Here is a 15,574-nt window from a genome sequence, read left to right as displayed (position 1 = left end):
TTCTTTTGTTTCAATTCTAATTGGCAGTGATAATTACTTTGTTTTTTTCAATTCTGACTTTTTGTAATAAGTATTAAGCAGTACTCTAAATGCTTTTGTTTGATTTTGAGATAATAAACTTTTTTTTGTGGGCGTGTGCTTATTTTGTATTCCAGGTTGAATTCTATTTAATGTGGAATTGACATGACTAACCACTATTCCAAGTAAATTAGCTAAATTAATTTGCTTACACCTTTTTGCGGCCATTTAGCTAAGATCAAGTGTAGCTAAATTAATTTGATTGCATAATTGATTCTGAAAATATCTTTCACAAATACATGCAACAAATTTCATTTGATGGAGCACGAAACATGCAGAATTGGAAGGCCTTATTTTCATGTTTTTTAAGTACATGTACTTAAAGTACTTTATACTCATGTTTGTGCATATTTTATTTCAACAAATAAGTCCTAGATCATTGAATATTATCATTATACGTGGCAGCATCGACTTCATGATAGTGTTGAGTTTTATAACTCCCACAGAAACCGCCACATATCATATGTTCTAACATAACTTTGATCTATCACATGAACAATTGCAACAATGTTAACAAGTGCCTTTTATTGACCAATGTATTATCTTGCCTAGAAAGCTGGTTCCAACACTCAGTTCCACTTAAATGTTTGTTAATAATCTTGAAAAACAAAATATATATTCAACTATTACTTTATGATCAATGTAATTTTATGTAAAACAAACTAAGGGCACTTGCTATATTAGTGGGTACATATTCTTTTGGCTATCTAAGGTGTTAATGCCATTTACACAATACACACATTGATGTGCAGCATATGTTTAAATGAATTAGCAAAAAGTGTTGGCCTACGTAATTGGTCTATGGCTCATCCTTTTCAACCTAAGGAGTATAAAAGGTGTCTGTATAATTGGTACCTAATCTTATATAATAGATACATATATCAAAATTTTTTTTAGATACAATTTTTACTTTTAGTTTTCACTATGTGTTTATGAATTTAGGGTAGGACTAGTTGAAAATAGGCATAATTTGGTCACATCGTATGTAATTTTCATGCTGCATAGTCGTGCCTATATCATGGGTCAGGTTTACATATATAATCATTAATAGGTTTAATTACAATTAATATAACAATTACCATTAGAGTTCTGTATTAGTATGGTAATAGCTGAAATGACACCTTGTAAGAATAATTGTGAGTTCAGAAGATTATCCTGTAATGTATGATTGTACAATTAATACATTTGACCCATGTGGGAGAACTGTTGGAATTTGTAGGCCAACATATATCATAATCAAATTACATATTCTATGTTACCTTGTAGACTCACTATTCAAATTACATATTCTATGTTACCTTCTATATAGTTAAGAATTTTTCTAAGATTTTTCACTATGATCGAAAGAGGAGACGGTGCGGCCTATAAGTTGGACGCCTACTTCCAAATTTGATATTTAACGTTTGTAATCTGAAGGTATTCTATATAAATAAAGAAGATTGCTAGTAATTATGTGCTATAATTCACAAAAATAATCGTAGGTGAGTAAATATCTATTATAAGAGGCAGCTGAAGGAGAACCAGCGCGTGTTCATGCATGTCCCATTACACACAGACATCCCAATGCAGAAACTTACCACAAAAAGGTTGATGCTGAAAATGGTGGAGAAATATATCTCACGTGTCTACTTCGTATGGTTGAGTTATTAAACTTATTTGATTTCGTTGAGTTTTGTGTTGTGTCATGTATAGGAAAGCGGTATATTGATTGCGTTTGATAGTATCTAATTTTATTTTAACAGATTCTTTCTCAATAGCATTAGATTTTAAATCTATGCTACATGTTAAAATTCATGAATTTAAGGTTGAATGGGAGAAGAGGAATTCTGACCTTAGATCTCATATCACCGCCGATTGGTGAAACAAACACAACCTAAGCTCAGGGATAAAAAACAGGCCTCCTAAATTGTTATTAAAATATATTTTAGACAAACTAAGAACAAACATACTGTTTACAGGCACTAATTTAATCTAAAACAAATCTTAATTCAAGTTATTGTACTAGTAAAATTTTGGTGGTGGAAAAGCCGCTAATTTTTCTCTTGCTATAAATACATTATTTATATTCTAAGAGAATCAACCTAATGTATGTTTCTCATGATAATATTCTTAATGACTTAATGATATCCGTATGTGCAAAAAAATATTTTAACAATCAATTTCACGGGATCATATTTCTATTATTAACTAATGGTTTGGAATTCACCAATTACTCATTATATATATATATATATATATATATATATATATATATATATATATATATATATATATATAATTTAATTAGGTGTTGTAGAGAGACTAAAATTGATACTCTTTGTTGTATATATTTTTTTGCCGTGTCCTACGTCTGGCTTATGCAATGGGAGAAAGCCAATTTCGGAGAAGTGGGCTCAGAGCCCGTCAGTCTCTCTCCCTCACACGCGCACGCCCGCCCACACACACCCGCACTTCTGCAGGAGGGAGAGAAGAAGCAAACAAGGGCAAACCATCATCCTTCCGAAAAGGATCGAGTGTCCAGGGAGGCACGTCGTCTTCGTCTGCCTTGGTGGGGCCGTCGGCCGGTCAGAAGGAGGAGCAGAAAAACTGCGCCCTTCGCCGTCAGAGCCCATAGTGCGGCGTCCCACCAGGGCCCACTGTTTCAGAAGCAGCCGGCTGCCCCCCCCCTGCCCTGCTTCAACCCTCATAAACCCTAGCGCCACCGCTCACCGCCGCCCATTCGTCTTCTCCCTCGCTCCTCCCTCTCTCTATCAAGCCGCCTGCTACTCGATCTGATAACCGAGAAGATGTCTTCATCCCTCCGCCCTTTCCCTCCCGCAATCTCCTCCCCCCACTCAGCCGCCCTGCGGAGGGCGTCCGTCTTCCTCCCCACGAGGGCGAGGAGGAGCGTCGTGAGGATGGGGCTGAGGGAGGACGGCCCTTCCGTAGCGGTCGTCGGCGTCACCGGCGCCGTCGGCCAGGAGTTCCTCCAGGTCCTATCCGACAGGGACTTCCCCTACCGATCCATCTCCATGCTCGCCAGCAAGCGATCCGCCGGCAAGGAGATGCCTTTCGAGGTCTGGCATTGCTAATCAACATGCCCTCGTTGCAACAACTGGCTCTTCGCCATCTCGTACTGCGTTTAGTTTTCTTTTCTTCTCGGTTCTTGATCTCGGATTGTGGGTTTGGGTTGCAGGGAAAGGAGTACGTCGTGGAGGAGCTCACAGAGGACAGCTTTAATGGCATCGACATTGCTCTGTTCAGTGCTGGCGGTTCCATAAGGTCCGTCTTCCTCGCCTCTCCATCGCTTCCATTTTCCCTCGTTTCTGTGTTTGAGGCATTGCCTTTTCCATGGAACCCGACCCTCTGCTATGTGTTCCCGAGCGAAATTGGTACACTTCGTTTCCCTCGTTTCGTTGAAGCATGGCGGGATGACGCAATCTAGTGTCGCGCAGTACAAGCGCTGGCTTCAGACTCTTGTTCATAACGTTGATTTCTTATGCGTTTTTAACGTTAATTTCGCAACTATAACGGTCATCGTTTCTTTTAAGACCACTGACCACCACTACGTGCAGAGCGCATGTTTTTATTTTGGCGGGGATGTGAATGTTCGGGTTTGAATTGGACCCGACCCACAGCCAACTCGGCGGTGTCCGGATTCGGTTATCAGAAGGCGATCTGATTAATATTGGGGCGGATCTATACAAAGTCCGATTAGCATGTAAAACCGGATTTTGGTTTCTGGAAGGTCAGTACCAGAACAACCGCGTGGTGTTGTGGAGTTTAGCGCTCATCTTTCTGAAGATTGGATTCATTGGAAAATATTTATTTCCAAGAGAAAAAAGATTGGCCAAACAGGGAAGCTGGAATCATGGATATAATAAGTTAACCACCGATTACAGAGCTATGAATGGTTCAGATTCAGGCACCCATTTCGTAAAAGAAGAGAATGACGAGCAGATTTGGGTCCATATGCAGTTTTGCGTCTGAGATGTAACCGATGACTTGTAAGCAAGTCATTGGAAATTTGGAATTCGGTGAGGCTCGTCCATCTCAAGTTCTGTATATGAAATGCAATTAGGCTGTGTTCAGTGGTCATCCGACCCGGTCACGTCCGAAGCAGAACCATGTTCTCGACCTCTTCATCCGGACCATCTTTTAAGCGCTTATAGCGTGTCCAAGTTTGTGGATGGTTAGCTTCACTTCGGATTAATTGGGGCCGCCCCTTGTCCAGGCTGTGTAGGTTAAAGAAGGCCGTTTTTGGGCTAAGATGCGTTGGACTATTGGGGGCCAGTAAGACCCTGATACGTCTGGACCTTCAACCAGATAGGGGTGGGCGCAAAAGGATTGGGCCAAATCGGTCTTAGACAGAAAATTCGGCCAAAAGTGTATCTGGATTTGATAGGAAAATCAGGCTTCTGTTGCAAGTTGGAATTCACATGGTAAAACCAAATTTTGTTATGACCTTAGTCTGGACTGCGGCAAGCATGCTGAAGGTTATGTTGTTGAAACATGAGGCAAATGCTTCTTAAGTTCATCAGATATAGCAAATTCCATGCACCTCCATATGCATAAATGCATTCTATGGTGGTATAAGGTTTATTCATCTGACGTTCATGTTGACGCCAGGCTGTTTTATTACTGTAAATTCCAAACGTATCGTAGTGAACCAAGGGAAAAACAAAGGACACCACTTTGTTCTCTATTTTGTGCATTATATCAGTTTTGCTGTAAACAATTTGGAAGTGAGTGTTTGCTTGGTTTGTACAATTTTGCATTTGAAAGGTTTTTTTATTCTTTCTGTTTTCACCTTCTAAGAGCTTTCAATTGGTTTTTGTAGTAAAAAATTTGGGCCCGTAGCTGCCTCTCAAGGATCAATTGTAGTTGATAATAGCTCTGCTTTCCGGATGGATGAGGGAATTCCACTTGTCATCCCTGAGGTGCTTGCTTCCTTTGCCTGTGAATATTGTTGAAGTTAATCTGAAAGAATAAGTGTGATTCTACTTTCATGTTTCTTGAGAAATTGATTTCTTTATACTTTCTAAATCATGTTTTCTCCCTTGCTTGTCTAGGTTAATCCAGAAGCGATGGCTCATATAAAAGTCGGTACGGGAAAAGGTGCAATTATTGCAAATCCTAATTGTTCCACAATAATATGCTTGATGGCTGCAACTCCTCTTCATCGGCATTCTAAGGTAAACCAAGTAGCAACTCTGCTTGAGGTTAACTATTCGTACAGTGCACAGCGGGCAGCTATTGAGTTATCTACAGATTTTCTTGCTTCATTTGCACCAATAAAAGCCAAACCAACTTCTATGACATGCACACCTTTTCATTTTGCTACACCATTTACTTGGAGAATGTTGGGGCATATTTTTTCGTAATTATGTTATGTCGTTCATTTTTGTATACTGCATCAGATAATTATTGTCCTTCTCCATCATTCTGGAGATAGTACAATGTTTTCATGATACAAATTTATGTACACATTCTTATCTACATCATCAATGCATATGTGCCTTCTAATTAACAATGTGATAATAGGTATTACGTATGGTAGTAAGCACATACCAAGCAGCCAGTGGTGCTGGGGCAGCAGCTATGGAAGAACTTGAACTACAAACTCGTGAGGTTTTATCCCCTGTCCTCTTCTTCCCTAGCCAATAGCCATTTGTGCCTTTATGAAGAATCTCTATCTAGTTACTTTGAAGTTCTTACAATATAGATATTTTTTGGAATATTGAATCTATGCTTTATTCAAGTAGGTCTTGGAAGGGAAGCAGCCAACCTGCAAAATTTTCAAGCAGCAGGTTTGTTCTGTTGCTATGCTACTGTTTTTACTAGGAGATTCTTTTGCTCATTGTTGTGAACTTTTTTTGCTGGTTTAGTTTATAGATATTGATTGTGCAACTCCTTTCTGTATGCAGTATGCTTTCAATCTTTTCTCTCACAATGCCCCGATTCTCTCAAATGGTTATAATGAAGAAGAAATGAAGATGGTAAAGGAGACTCGGAAAATATGGGTATGTGTCATTTTCATTTAGTTATCTGCACTTATGGCCTTTGACATGTGTTTTTGTTTTGTAAGTCACAACTAATGTAGTAATCCATTTGACTGGCTCCCTTTCTTCCTTATTATCTGTTTCTTCTTGCAGAATGATCCCAATGTGATGATAACAGCCACATGTATTCGAGTTCCTGTAATGCGTGCACATGCTGAGAGTGTCAACCTGCAATTTGAGAAGCCACTTGATGAGGTATTTTGGGGAATATATGACTCCAAGCTTGTTTCTTCATCGCTTTTAAACTTGTATGCTAAATATTCAGTATAGGCTTTTTCTAGTAAAGATTTGAAAGGGGTTGTTTCCACTAGTGGTTTTTTGAAAATTAAATTGTGGATCACTGATCTTGAAACTTAATAGAAAGATAGGGAACACGGCAAAAAAGAAAAAAGAACAGAAAGACAAAACTTAAGAACGTATGCCTGTATTTACATTTATGGCATGCCGGCAATCATTGGCCTAGAAATAGTGATAAAGTAGCAGTTTTGTATGTAGTGACTCATCATGATGGTTCAGCTGAATAAACAATGAGAAATATAAAGGAGATTTTGTATGTCATTGCATTGAAGCTGCGGAAGTGGACAAGCAAGGCTGGTAGTTCAAAGCTACAAAATATCTTCCATATGGAAGACATGGTGGATATACGTGGAACAAAATCAATTACAGAATTCTCATTCAAACATAGACAGATTTAACGTTGGCTGATATTATAAAAAATCTGGCTCATAAGTGCCTCGAATGCCCTGTATGATAGATACCAACTTGTCTTATAGTCATCTTGTGTTTGCTTCTCAAAAAGACTAAAAACTATGATATTTGGTGCTTGAGTAGGTATTTAAGGTCCTTGAGTTTTCTGAAAATCATTAATCTAGAACTATCTTGTCTCCACACAGCTTCAATGCTATAATCCACCCCCTGTAAGAAAAATGCATTGTGCATGCTAGCAGTTAGCACTCAGGTCTAATTATTGAACTTGGCTTTGATAGAAACTGCAATGGTCCAACTTAAAACTAACACAAATGATTGGTATGATGGATCTAACTTGCGTTATAGATGGTCTAAGTTCAGCTGAAAATGGTTATAAACTACAATAGTCAGTAGTACGTTATGCAAGTATAAGCCCTTGACTATTTAAGTTCATGAATGGCTTTCCTGTTGGTGTCAAATGTTGTGCTACTTCTAGTTTCATCCCGGTAAATAATTCATGGCAAGATTGTGGGCCTAGCCTCATTCTGGAAAAGGTTTTTGACAATATGGTTCGGCAAGGTGATTTTGGTTATGGAGTTTGCCTGGGTCCATATTGTTCTAGGTTGCTCACTGGATTTATATACGCATGTATACAGCAAGCTGAGGACATGACACTTAATTGTATTGGTAACCTTATATGGTGGTGGCAATGCTGGAATGATAAATAATCACCATCTCAAACTGCATTATATGACTGTGCTTCTGTTCTGGGTTTCTATAGGCTGGATTTTTAAGCACAATCCCACATTGCAACTTGTACACTCTGCCCGTATGCAGCCTACAGTGACAAGCCGAGATCTTGATCTTATGTCCTCAATCAAACTAGTATTGCTAACGTTAGAATGAAAACATTTCAATAATTGAATCTTAATTAATTGAAAAAGAGGAATGGTTGATATCCATGCATAACACCATTTATGCCACTTTAAAGGTTGTGCCTGCAATTGAATGAGATAAGGGTGCAAAAATAAGAGCTAAATTTAGTTGGAATATGGAACTAACTGGTTTTGCTAGCTATGCCTTGTGTTACAATTGAAGTAAGTCTTTATTCTTCATAGTTAAAGGAAAGGAAAAGGATAATAGATTGCCTGGTTTTAACTTAATTCTCATTGAACAAATAAGTTTACTGGTATATCATGGGCTCAGAGTGCATAATGCAGAATGATAAATGGTTGTAAAGTGTGAAGTTTCTCCAAGTTACTTCAATGCAAAGTTATAAATATTTCAGTATTCACCTGTTTTGATTGCATAGAAAACTAGATGTGAACCTTTATTCTAGCGTAGCTTTTTAAAAACAGTTCATTTTTCCATCGATATGAATGGCTGATACTGATAGTTGGACTGTACCATCTGACCTTCTCCTAAATGAAATTTTATTCTAATTGTGCATTTAATTCTTCAACGACTTCTATGATCAGGTGGCCAAACCTTGTTATGTCAATTCTTTATTTTTGTCTATGTTAATCTGTCTTTGACTGATATACAGAACACAGCAAAAGAAATTCTTAGCAATGCTCCTGGAGTGGTGGTTATCGATGATCGGGCCTCCAATTACTTCCCTACTCCTCTAGAGGTCTCTCTCTCTCTCTCTCTGTGTGTGTGTGTGTGTGTGTGTGTGTGTGTGTGTGTGTGGGTGTGGGTCTGGATGTTGACCTTGTTCATTATGATTATTTGAAGGTGTCAAGCAAAGATGATGTTGCAGTTGGTCGGATCCGTCGTGATCTTTCCCAAGATGGGGATTATGGGTAAGTGATACTAAGTCTCCACCAGAGAGAGAGAGAGAGAGAGAGAGAGGCTGTGCAATTGGTCAGCTATTGATAATGTGAATCTCTGGTATTCTGACAGGCTGGATATTTTTGTCTGTGGCGATCAGATTCGAAAGGGAGCTGCCCTTAACGCCGTTCAAATTGCAGAGAAATTATTATAGGCTATAGCTAGCTGAATTCCTTACGCCTCCTTGAAAAATAAAGCCCAGTTTTGTTTCTCATGCACATGCAGATAGTATGAAAGTAGTTAATAGGCGACTTGTTTGGAAAGCAAGTCCAGTTTTGCCTGTAGAGCAGCAACTGATTTTAGATGTCTGTACAATGGTATTCGTATGGACTTGCCGTTATCATCTACCATGGCTGAACTTTGTTTCATCAACGTTTCAATCATGTAATACTAACTAGTTATTTATGCATTAGGTGCTTGCTTGTACTTGCACAATGTGAAAGGTTTTGAGCTTCTCTATTCAGTTTATGTTATTGGAGGTCGGTGTTGTACATGGTACATCATATTGTTCGATGCGTTACAACCTTCATCAAAGCTTAAAAAGTGATTTAGGTCAGAAGGAAGCCCTCTTGTGAAGAGTGCTGATTGGTCTGATTGGTCATGGTTAGCATGAATGGCATACATTTTGTAAGGGTGATCATTTTTCAGGATTTGTCTGATCTGAATCAGCGACTTTCAGTATCAAGAACCATGTCAAAGTCATTCGTGGTTGGCCCTCCACAAATTAAAAATAATATATAAAATTTTATAGTGTAAATTTTGAAAATTTTTGTTTATTTTATATAAAAAATTTAAAATTGGTTTTTATTGAATTTTTGAAACTATAATTTGATTCTTGCAATAAAAAATTGCTAGCATTGTTCATGTAGTCCATGTTTTGTGGCGCAATGGAAATATATGGAGTCAGAGCAGTCGATTTTCATGTGATGATTCTTGAAGTCTCGATAAAATTCTTCGAAATATTAGTTGTTCTAAACTCCGATATTTTGGAGAAATTGCTGCTTTCATCTTTCGGTGATTAAAGCTGTTTGTATGTTGAAACACCATGTGAGTGTCTCATCATAAAAAATTAAAGCATATCTATCAAACTCTAGAACTAGGTGCTTATATATTTTCCCAAATTTAAGGGTAAGTTTATGCAACAATGACAGTGTTTCGCCATTCATCTCAAAAGCCTTTCATTCTTCCTACTTTCGAGGTTCTGAACTAGTTCAACATCATCGATAGTAATAAGGCACAATGAAACTTTATATATATATATATATATATATATATATATATAAAATTAAAATCAACTGGCCAACCTCTATTGCAGGATAAGTTTTTTTTAATTTTATGATACTAAAAACTGTCTTAAATGGTGTATTATGTAGCTAGAAACCATGATCAATAATTTGCCATTGCAAAATGCATCAATTGCAACACTTTATAGCATCTCAAACTTTAAATTTACCTATTCATATTCAACAATGGATGTTTGACGGCTGATTTCCATATATATATATATATATATACACACAGGGCTTGCCGACATCCGTTAGTCGATTCTCCATGCATTAAAAGTCCAACTTTTTGCTCACTTGAATGGGTTTTTATCATGTGTAACGGATTTTTCTGACCATTCATGATGTACTTTCTATCGGAATGTATTCGGTGATTTGTGCAATTTAAATGGCCCGCCTTGCGGTCGTAATGGAAAACGGTTTGGATCCAAACGGCTAAATAAATTAGTGTTTCAGGTTGAATCGGATATGTACCTTCAAACTCGATTCGACCCTTGTGCAACCCTAGCTAGGATTACATATGGCGGAAGGGAGGATGGATACCAAATTCACAAGGGTAATGCATGTGGTTACCCTTTCACTATTTACAGTACTCGAAGGAGATGGAGGGTTCTCTGAACATATTCAAGCTAGCTGACGTGCTGCTACTCAAGGATCTGCCTTCAAAAAGTTGAACCAGTTAAAGGCCATCTGAAATCTTGAAGCTAAGCAGGCCTCAACGATCTTAGCAAGCAGATCTCTAATCTAAAAGAGGAGACTAAAGAAACTCAAAGGGATGGGAGAAGGATGCTTTGGAGGCAATTGCTAGAGAAAATAGCCTAAGAATGAAACTTACTATCCTCCTAAAACTTGAAAAGAAACTATAGGCACCGAAGCCAATGATCAAATAGCTTCAAGAAAGAGACAAAAACACAAAGTTCTTCTAGTTTACGGTGAAGAGCAGAAGAAGGAAAAACAAGATTAATGCTATCAAGGATGGAGAGTCCATCGTTTATAAAATGACAAATTTTTTAAATCAGTATGAGGTACTTCATTAACCCTTTAGGCATTAGTCAAGCTTCTAGGACACTTTTTTGGCATCATCACTCCAGTCTTAAGGTCACTATGGAGGAAAATAAAATATGGTTGCCCCATCACTCCTCTAGATATTGAATCGGCAGTCATTTTGGTTGAGAGGGATGTGTTGGGGTTGGATGGTTTCTAGTCCAACAACTTCTACCAAAAGCTTGGAGTGAACCAGATGGACAACTTCACTTTTGTCATGGTTAAAATAATGCGGCCCGTCCTCAATTGCATTCTTTTGAGCAATCAATATGCTTTCTTATAGAGTACCTGCATCCAAGACACCTTCTTATTCAGCCAAGAAGTACTTTATATAGTCAAAGTAAGGCTACTTCTCTTAAGATCGACTTAAGCAAAGTTTATGATCGAGTAGACTAGAAATTCTTGTAGAATGCCATGCTTCACTTAGATTGTAGCACAGAATGGATCAGAGAAGCGATTATCACGATTACTACTGTTTTCTTAGGCCTCTTGATTAACAACAAAGAAGGCAGTCTGTTGTGACCCAAGCTTTGATCGAGACAAGGAAACCCACTGTCTCCATATTTTCTTATCAGGGTGATGGAAATCTTCACATGGAGTGTCAAGTTGCGTGTCAGAGCTAGCAACATTCATGTTCCAAACGATGGATAACTTGGATTTCCCCTCTTCCTCCACATTATATGCTGATGATATCATTTTGGAGCTTTAAAAAATTAAAAGCTTGTCTCAGTGAGATGAAGAAGGAATAGGGCTAATGGCTAATGCAGCTAAAAGCTCCATCTCTAGCTTTAATATTGAGAACCACAACATGAAGAAGATGGAGAGATATTATGGCTGGATAAAATTAAGGATAGGCGAGTGGTGTGAGCTCCCTCTGATTCAGTGTATCCTTATCAGTATGTACCACTTGGTAGAAGGGACTGACTTCCTCAGTCTATAATGACTCTGATCAATACCTGCAACCTTTTCAACAGATGATTGTGCCCAAAAGCATGGAATTCAAATGGCCTCCAGATTCAACCTCTGTCACACCACGGAGGAGGAAAACCCTTTATTCTTTCACTGTCCTGTCATTCAGTAGATCTGACAACAGATCTTCTCCCAATATGGCAGTAGTAAATGGGTTCTCACAAATTTATTTTAAGGTTTTAAGTTGTGGCATAACAGGAAGTTTAGGGCTGGAAAGATTACTTTTACATGTCAATCTGGTTTATCTGAAAAGTGAGGAATGGCAGGAAAAATAGAGGAAATTCTGAGGTCTTTAGTGTTAAAGATGCAGTATGAAGCACATGATGGAGCCCTTATGGTACTGCAAATGGCACCGTCCAATCGCTCATATAGTTCCCAACTGGTTGAGTTCGGGAAACTTATGGGGACAATGGGCAAATTATAAGGATGTTAGAATGAACATTCATATTGAAGTAATTTGTCGCAAGGTTTTCACTAGATTACTGTTGAAAATTACTAATAGATTTCTGTTGAACATTACTATCTTAAAATATTCTTGGAAAAAGATAGCATCATTTTTTTAGCATAAAAGATTTTTTTGAGCACCATTTGTCAGCTAAAAGAATTTTACCATACCTACTATCTATAATTGAAATCCACAATTAGTATTTTACATTTTCTGAAGGTCAGCCAAATACCAAAAAGGAATGTTTACCATGATGAATTGGTGACATGAAATAAGAACGTAATGAACATGATAATCTTAAGTGACCGATGAGACTTTTTCTTCGGGACTAGGAATCTTGATCTTTCCTCTCTATGTTACACCTCCAATATAGTGATATTTTAACCTTTGATGTCGTCTGCAGACCCTCTCATCTAGCCTTCATAGATACATGAGAAACTAAGGAAGTAATTCTTCCCTTCGCCATCAATAAGAAATTGTTTCTAAAACTTAATGCATTTCATTCTAATTCAAAGCTCAAGAACATAGAGAGATTATTGTTTTTGGATCAAAGTGATTATTGTATTTGGATCAAGGCTATAGTTGTGTGCTGCACTTTTAAGGAGCTTATTCTTTGATTATGGAGGGTTCTTCCTTGCCTTCTTTTTAATGCTTCAGAGTATGTATATGCAGGGATAGGTATTGATAATTCAATATTGGATTGACCACAATGATTACGATTTGGATTTTAAGCTTCCTTAGAGTTCATGGCGTATGTCTGCAAATAAATAGGATTTATGATTGTTTTCTACAATTACTAGCATAAGAATGGATATCCTCCATCAACATGAACGAGTCAACTTGGAATGCGATGGGGCATGTTCAGCTTCGTTTATGATTTTGGATACTGCATTTGTGAAAAAACATGAACCAATAATTATCTTATGATCTAACAATCATGTGGTTGTTGGGTTTGGGAGAACCAATTTAGACCTATTTTACATGGTTGTATGTAATTAAAAAGAATGATCTTATCTTTAAACTTGGGGTATGTGAAAGATCTGTTAACAGAAATACCAAGAAAGCTCTCAAAGTGAATTACTTGGGAGATGAAAAGCCATGTCTCTTAAGAGATGAAAAGTCATGTATGTTGAGAGATGAAAAGTTATGTCTCCTAGGAGAAGAAAAGACATGTCTCTTGAGAGACGAAAAGTCATGTCTGTTGAAAGATGAAAAGAGATGTATGTTGAAAGATGAAAAGTCACGCCTCTTAAGAATTAGAGACCCCTTATGTAACTCCTCTATATAAATGATCATCTCCACCAAATGAATGCAAGCAAGAAATGATAAAGCAGTGGACATAGACCTATTGGCTGAACCACTTTAAAAATTTATGTCCCTTTAATTATTTTTTCACTTTGATTTCTAACATGATATTAGAGCCACTGATCCTTGTTAGTGCTGTTGCTAGATCCTAAGGATTACATCTTATGTTGTTACTTTTCATTCTCATGGCAAATACGGGAGTCAACTCTGATACAAGTATGAATTTTCTTGCTTCTTCTTTTCAGTACTCAAGCAATTTAAAGCATTTCCTCACCATCAAGTTAAATGCTGAAAATTATTTTATTTGAGAATCTCAATTCACTTCAATCTTGATCTCATTTGATCTTATGAGATATATTGGTGAAAGCAAACATGCTCCATCAATGTTTAGATGTGGAACAATTGAAATTAGTTCAGAATATATTGAATGGCTGAGAAAAGATCAGTTACTTTTGAGTTGGATTAAGTCATCTCTATTTGAAGCAATACATACCCAAATTATTGGTTTAAAAACCTCTCTAGAGGTTTGGAGTGCTCTTAAGCAGTCATATGCTGCTCAATCCAGGGCTCAAGTAATGCAGTTAAAATCACATTTTCAAGATTTGAAAAAAGGGTCTAGTTTTATGAATGTTTATATAAACAAAGCAAAAACTATTGCTCATCAATAGCCATTGCATCCAAACCCCGTTGATGAAGATGATCTTGCTCTCCAAATTCTTAGAGGATTGCCAAGTGAATATCTTGCTTTTAAAGTCAGTATGGAAACTCGAAAGGACCCTGTCTCTTTGAATGAACTTCATGCGTTTCTTCTCATATAAGAAGTCAACTTAAGAGAAGATGATTCTCAAACTTTTGAATATATTATGAATGCTGCGAATATTGTCTCAAAACAAGTTTACAATAAGCAAACCAACTATAGAGGTCGTGGTAGAAACAAATACTAACATAGACGAAGAGTCCGAAAAAGTGATCAATACAAAGGTGATCGTCTTGTGTGCCAAATATGTGGAAAAGTTGGTCATATTGCAAAGTTTTGTTGGTCATATACTAACTTAAAGAAAAAGAGACGTCTCCTCAAGTATACCATGCAGTTTCTTCTAGAACTCTGAATCAAGACATTGGAGATGACAATTAGTACCATGACTCCGGTGCGACTCATCACATCACCAATGATATCAATAACTTGTCCATTCATGCTACATATAAAGGTGGAGATGCAGTAAAAATCAAAGATGGAATAGGTTTGAGAATTTTTCATATTCGTTCTTCAAAGACATCTCAAAATTTAGTTTTAAATGATCTCCTTCATGTGCCCAAAATAACAAGAAATATGTTATCCGTACAACATTTTTCTAAAGATAATGGAGTCTATTTTGAGTTTCATCCTAATATGTGCTATGTTAAGCAGCAGAGAACATGGGAAATTCTTCATCAAAGAACTAGTAGTGATGAGCTATATAAGATAGACCTTAATAGCAGGAAAAAGGAAGCGCAACTTGGAGAAAGACAGACTATTGGGCAGTGGCACAAAAGACTTGGTCACCTTTCATTTTCCAAGAAGGTTTTGAACAAGTGTGATTTGTCATATTATGATGATTGTTTGAATTATTTGTGTGAAGCTTGTCAAAAAGCTAAGAGTCATAAACTTCCTTTTAATGCTATTTCAAATAAGGTGAAACACCCGCTTGAACTCATTTATTTTGATGTATGGGGTCCAATTCCGATGGAGAGTGTGAACGGTTTTAAGTACTATGTGATTTTTATGGATGCTTTTCAAGGTATTGGATTTATTTGATGAAAAAAAATCAGACGTTATTCATGTATTCAAAGCTTTCAAGGCACTTTATGAAAATCTCACTGGACACAAGATAAAATATTTTCACTCAGAT

At 37.3% G+C, this 15,574-nt stretch overlaps 1 protein-coding gene across 1 annotated transcript; it reads left to right on the top strand.

Moving 5' to 3' along the window:
• The first annotated feature begins 2,511 nt into the window (after positions 1-2,511).
• LOC116263719 (uncharacterized) lies at positions 2,512-9,102 on the top strand. The gene is made up of 11 exons (XM_031643460.2): positions 2,512-3,134; positions 3,254-3,339; positions 4,898-4,997; positions 5,130-5,252; positions 5,602-5,688; positions 5,823-5,867; positions 5,985-6,080; positions 6,213-6,314; positions 8,353-8,439; positions 8,544-8,611; positions 8,712-9,102. The coding sequence occupies exons 1-11, from the start codon at positions 2,865-2,867 to the stop codon at positions 8,791-8,793; spliced, it is 1,146 nt and encodes a 381-aa protein (XP_031499320.1). The 5' UTR covers positions 2,512-2,864; the 3' UTR covers positions 8,794-9,102.
• Positions 9,103-15,574: the final 6,472 nt, after the last annotated feature.

The sequence above is a fragment of the Nymphaea colorata genome, chromosome 11 (genome assembly GCF_008831285.2).
Source record: "Nymphaea colorata isolate Beijing-Zhang1983 chromosome 11, ASM883128v2, whole genome shotgun sequence".
NCBI lineage: Eukaryota > Viridiplantae > Streptophyta > Magnoliopsida > Nymphaeales > Nymphaeaceae > Nymphaea > Nymphaea colorata.
Note: the sequence above shows the minus strand (reverse complement) of the source record. Positions and strands in the feature narration are given on the sequence as shown.

Coding starts and splice junctions, on each gene's coding strand:
- LOC116263719 (XM_031643460.2), top strand. CDS start 2,865: ATGTCTTCATCCCTCCGCCCTTTCCCTCCCGCAATCTCCTCCCCCCAC. Junction 5,689..5,822: donor TTGAACTACAAACTCGTGAG/GTTTTATCCCCT, acceptor TTATTCAAGTAG/GTCTTGGAAGGGAAGCAGCC. Junction 6,315..8,352: donor TTGAGAAGCCACTTGATGAG/GTATTTTGGGGA, acceptor ACTGATATACAG/AACACAGCAAAAGAAATTCT.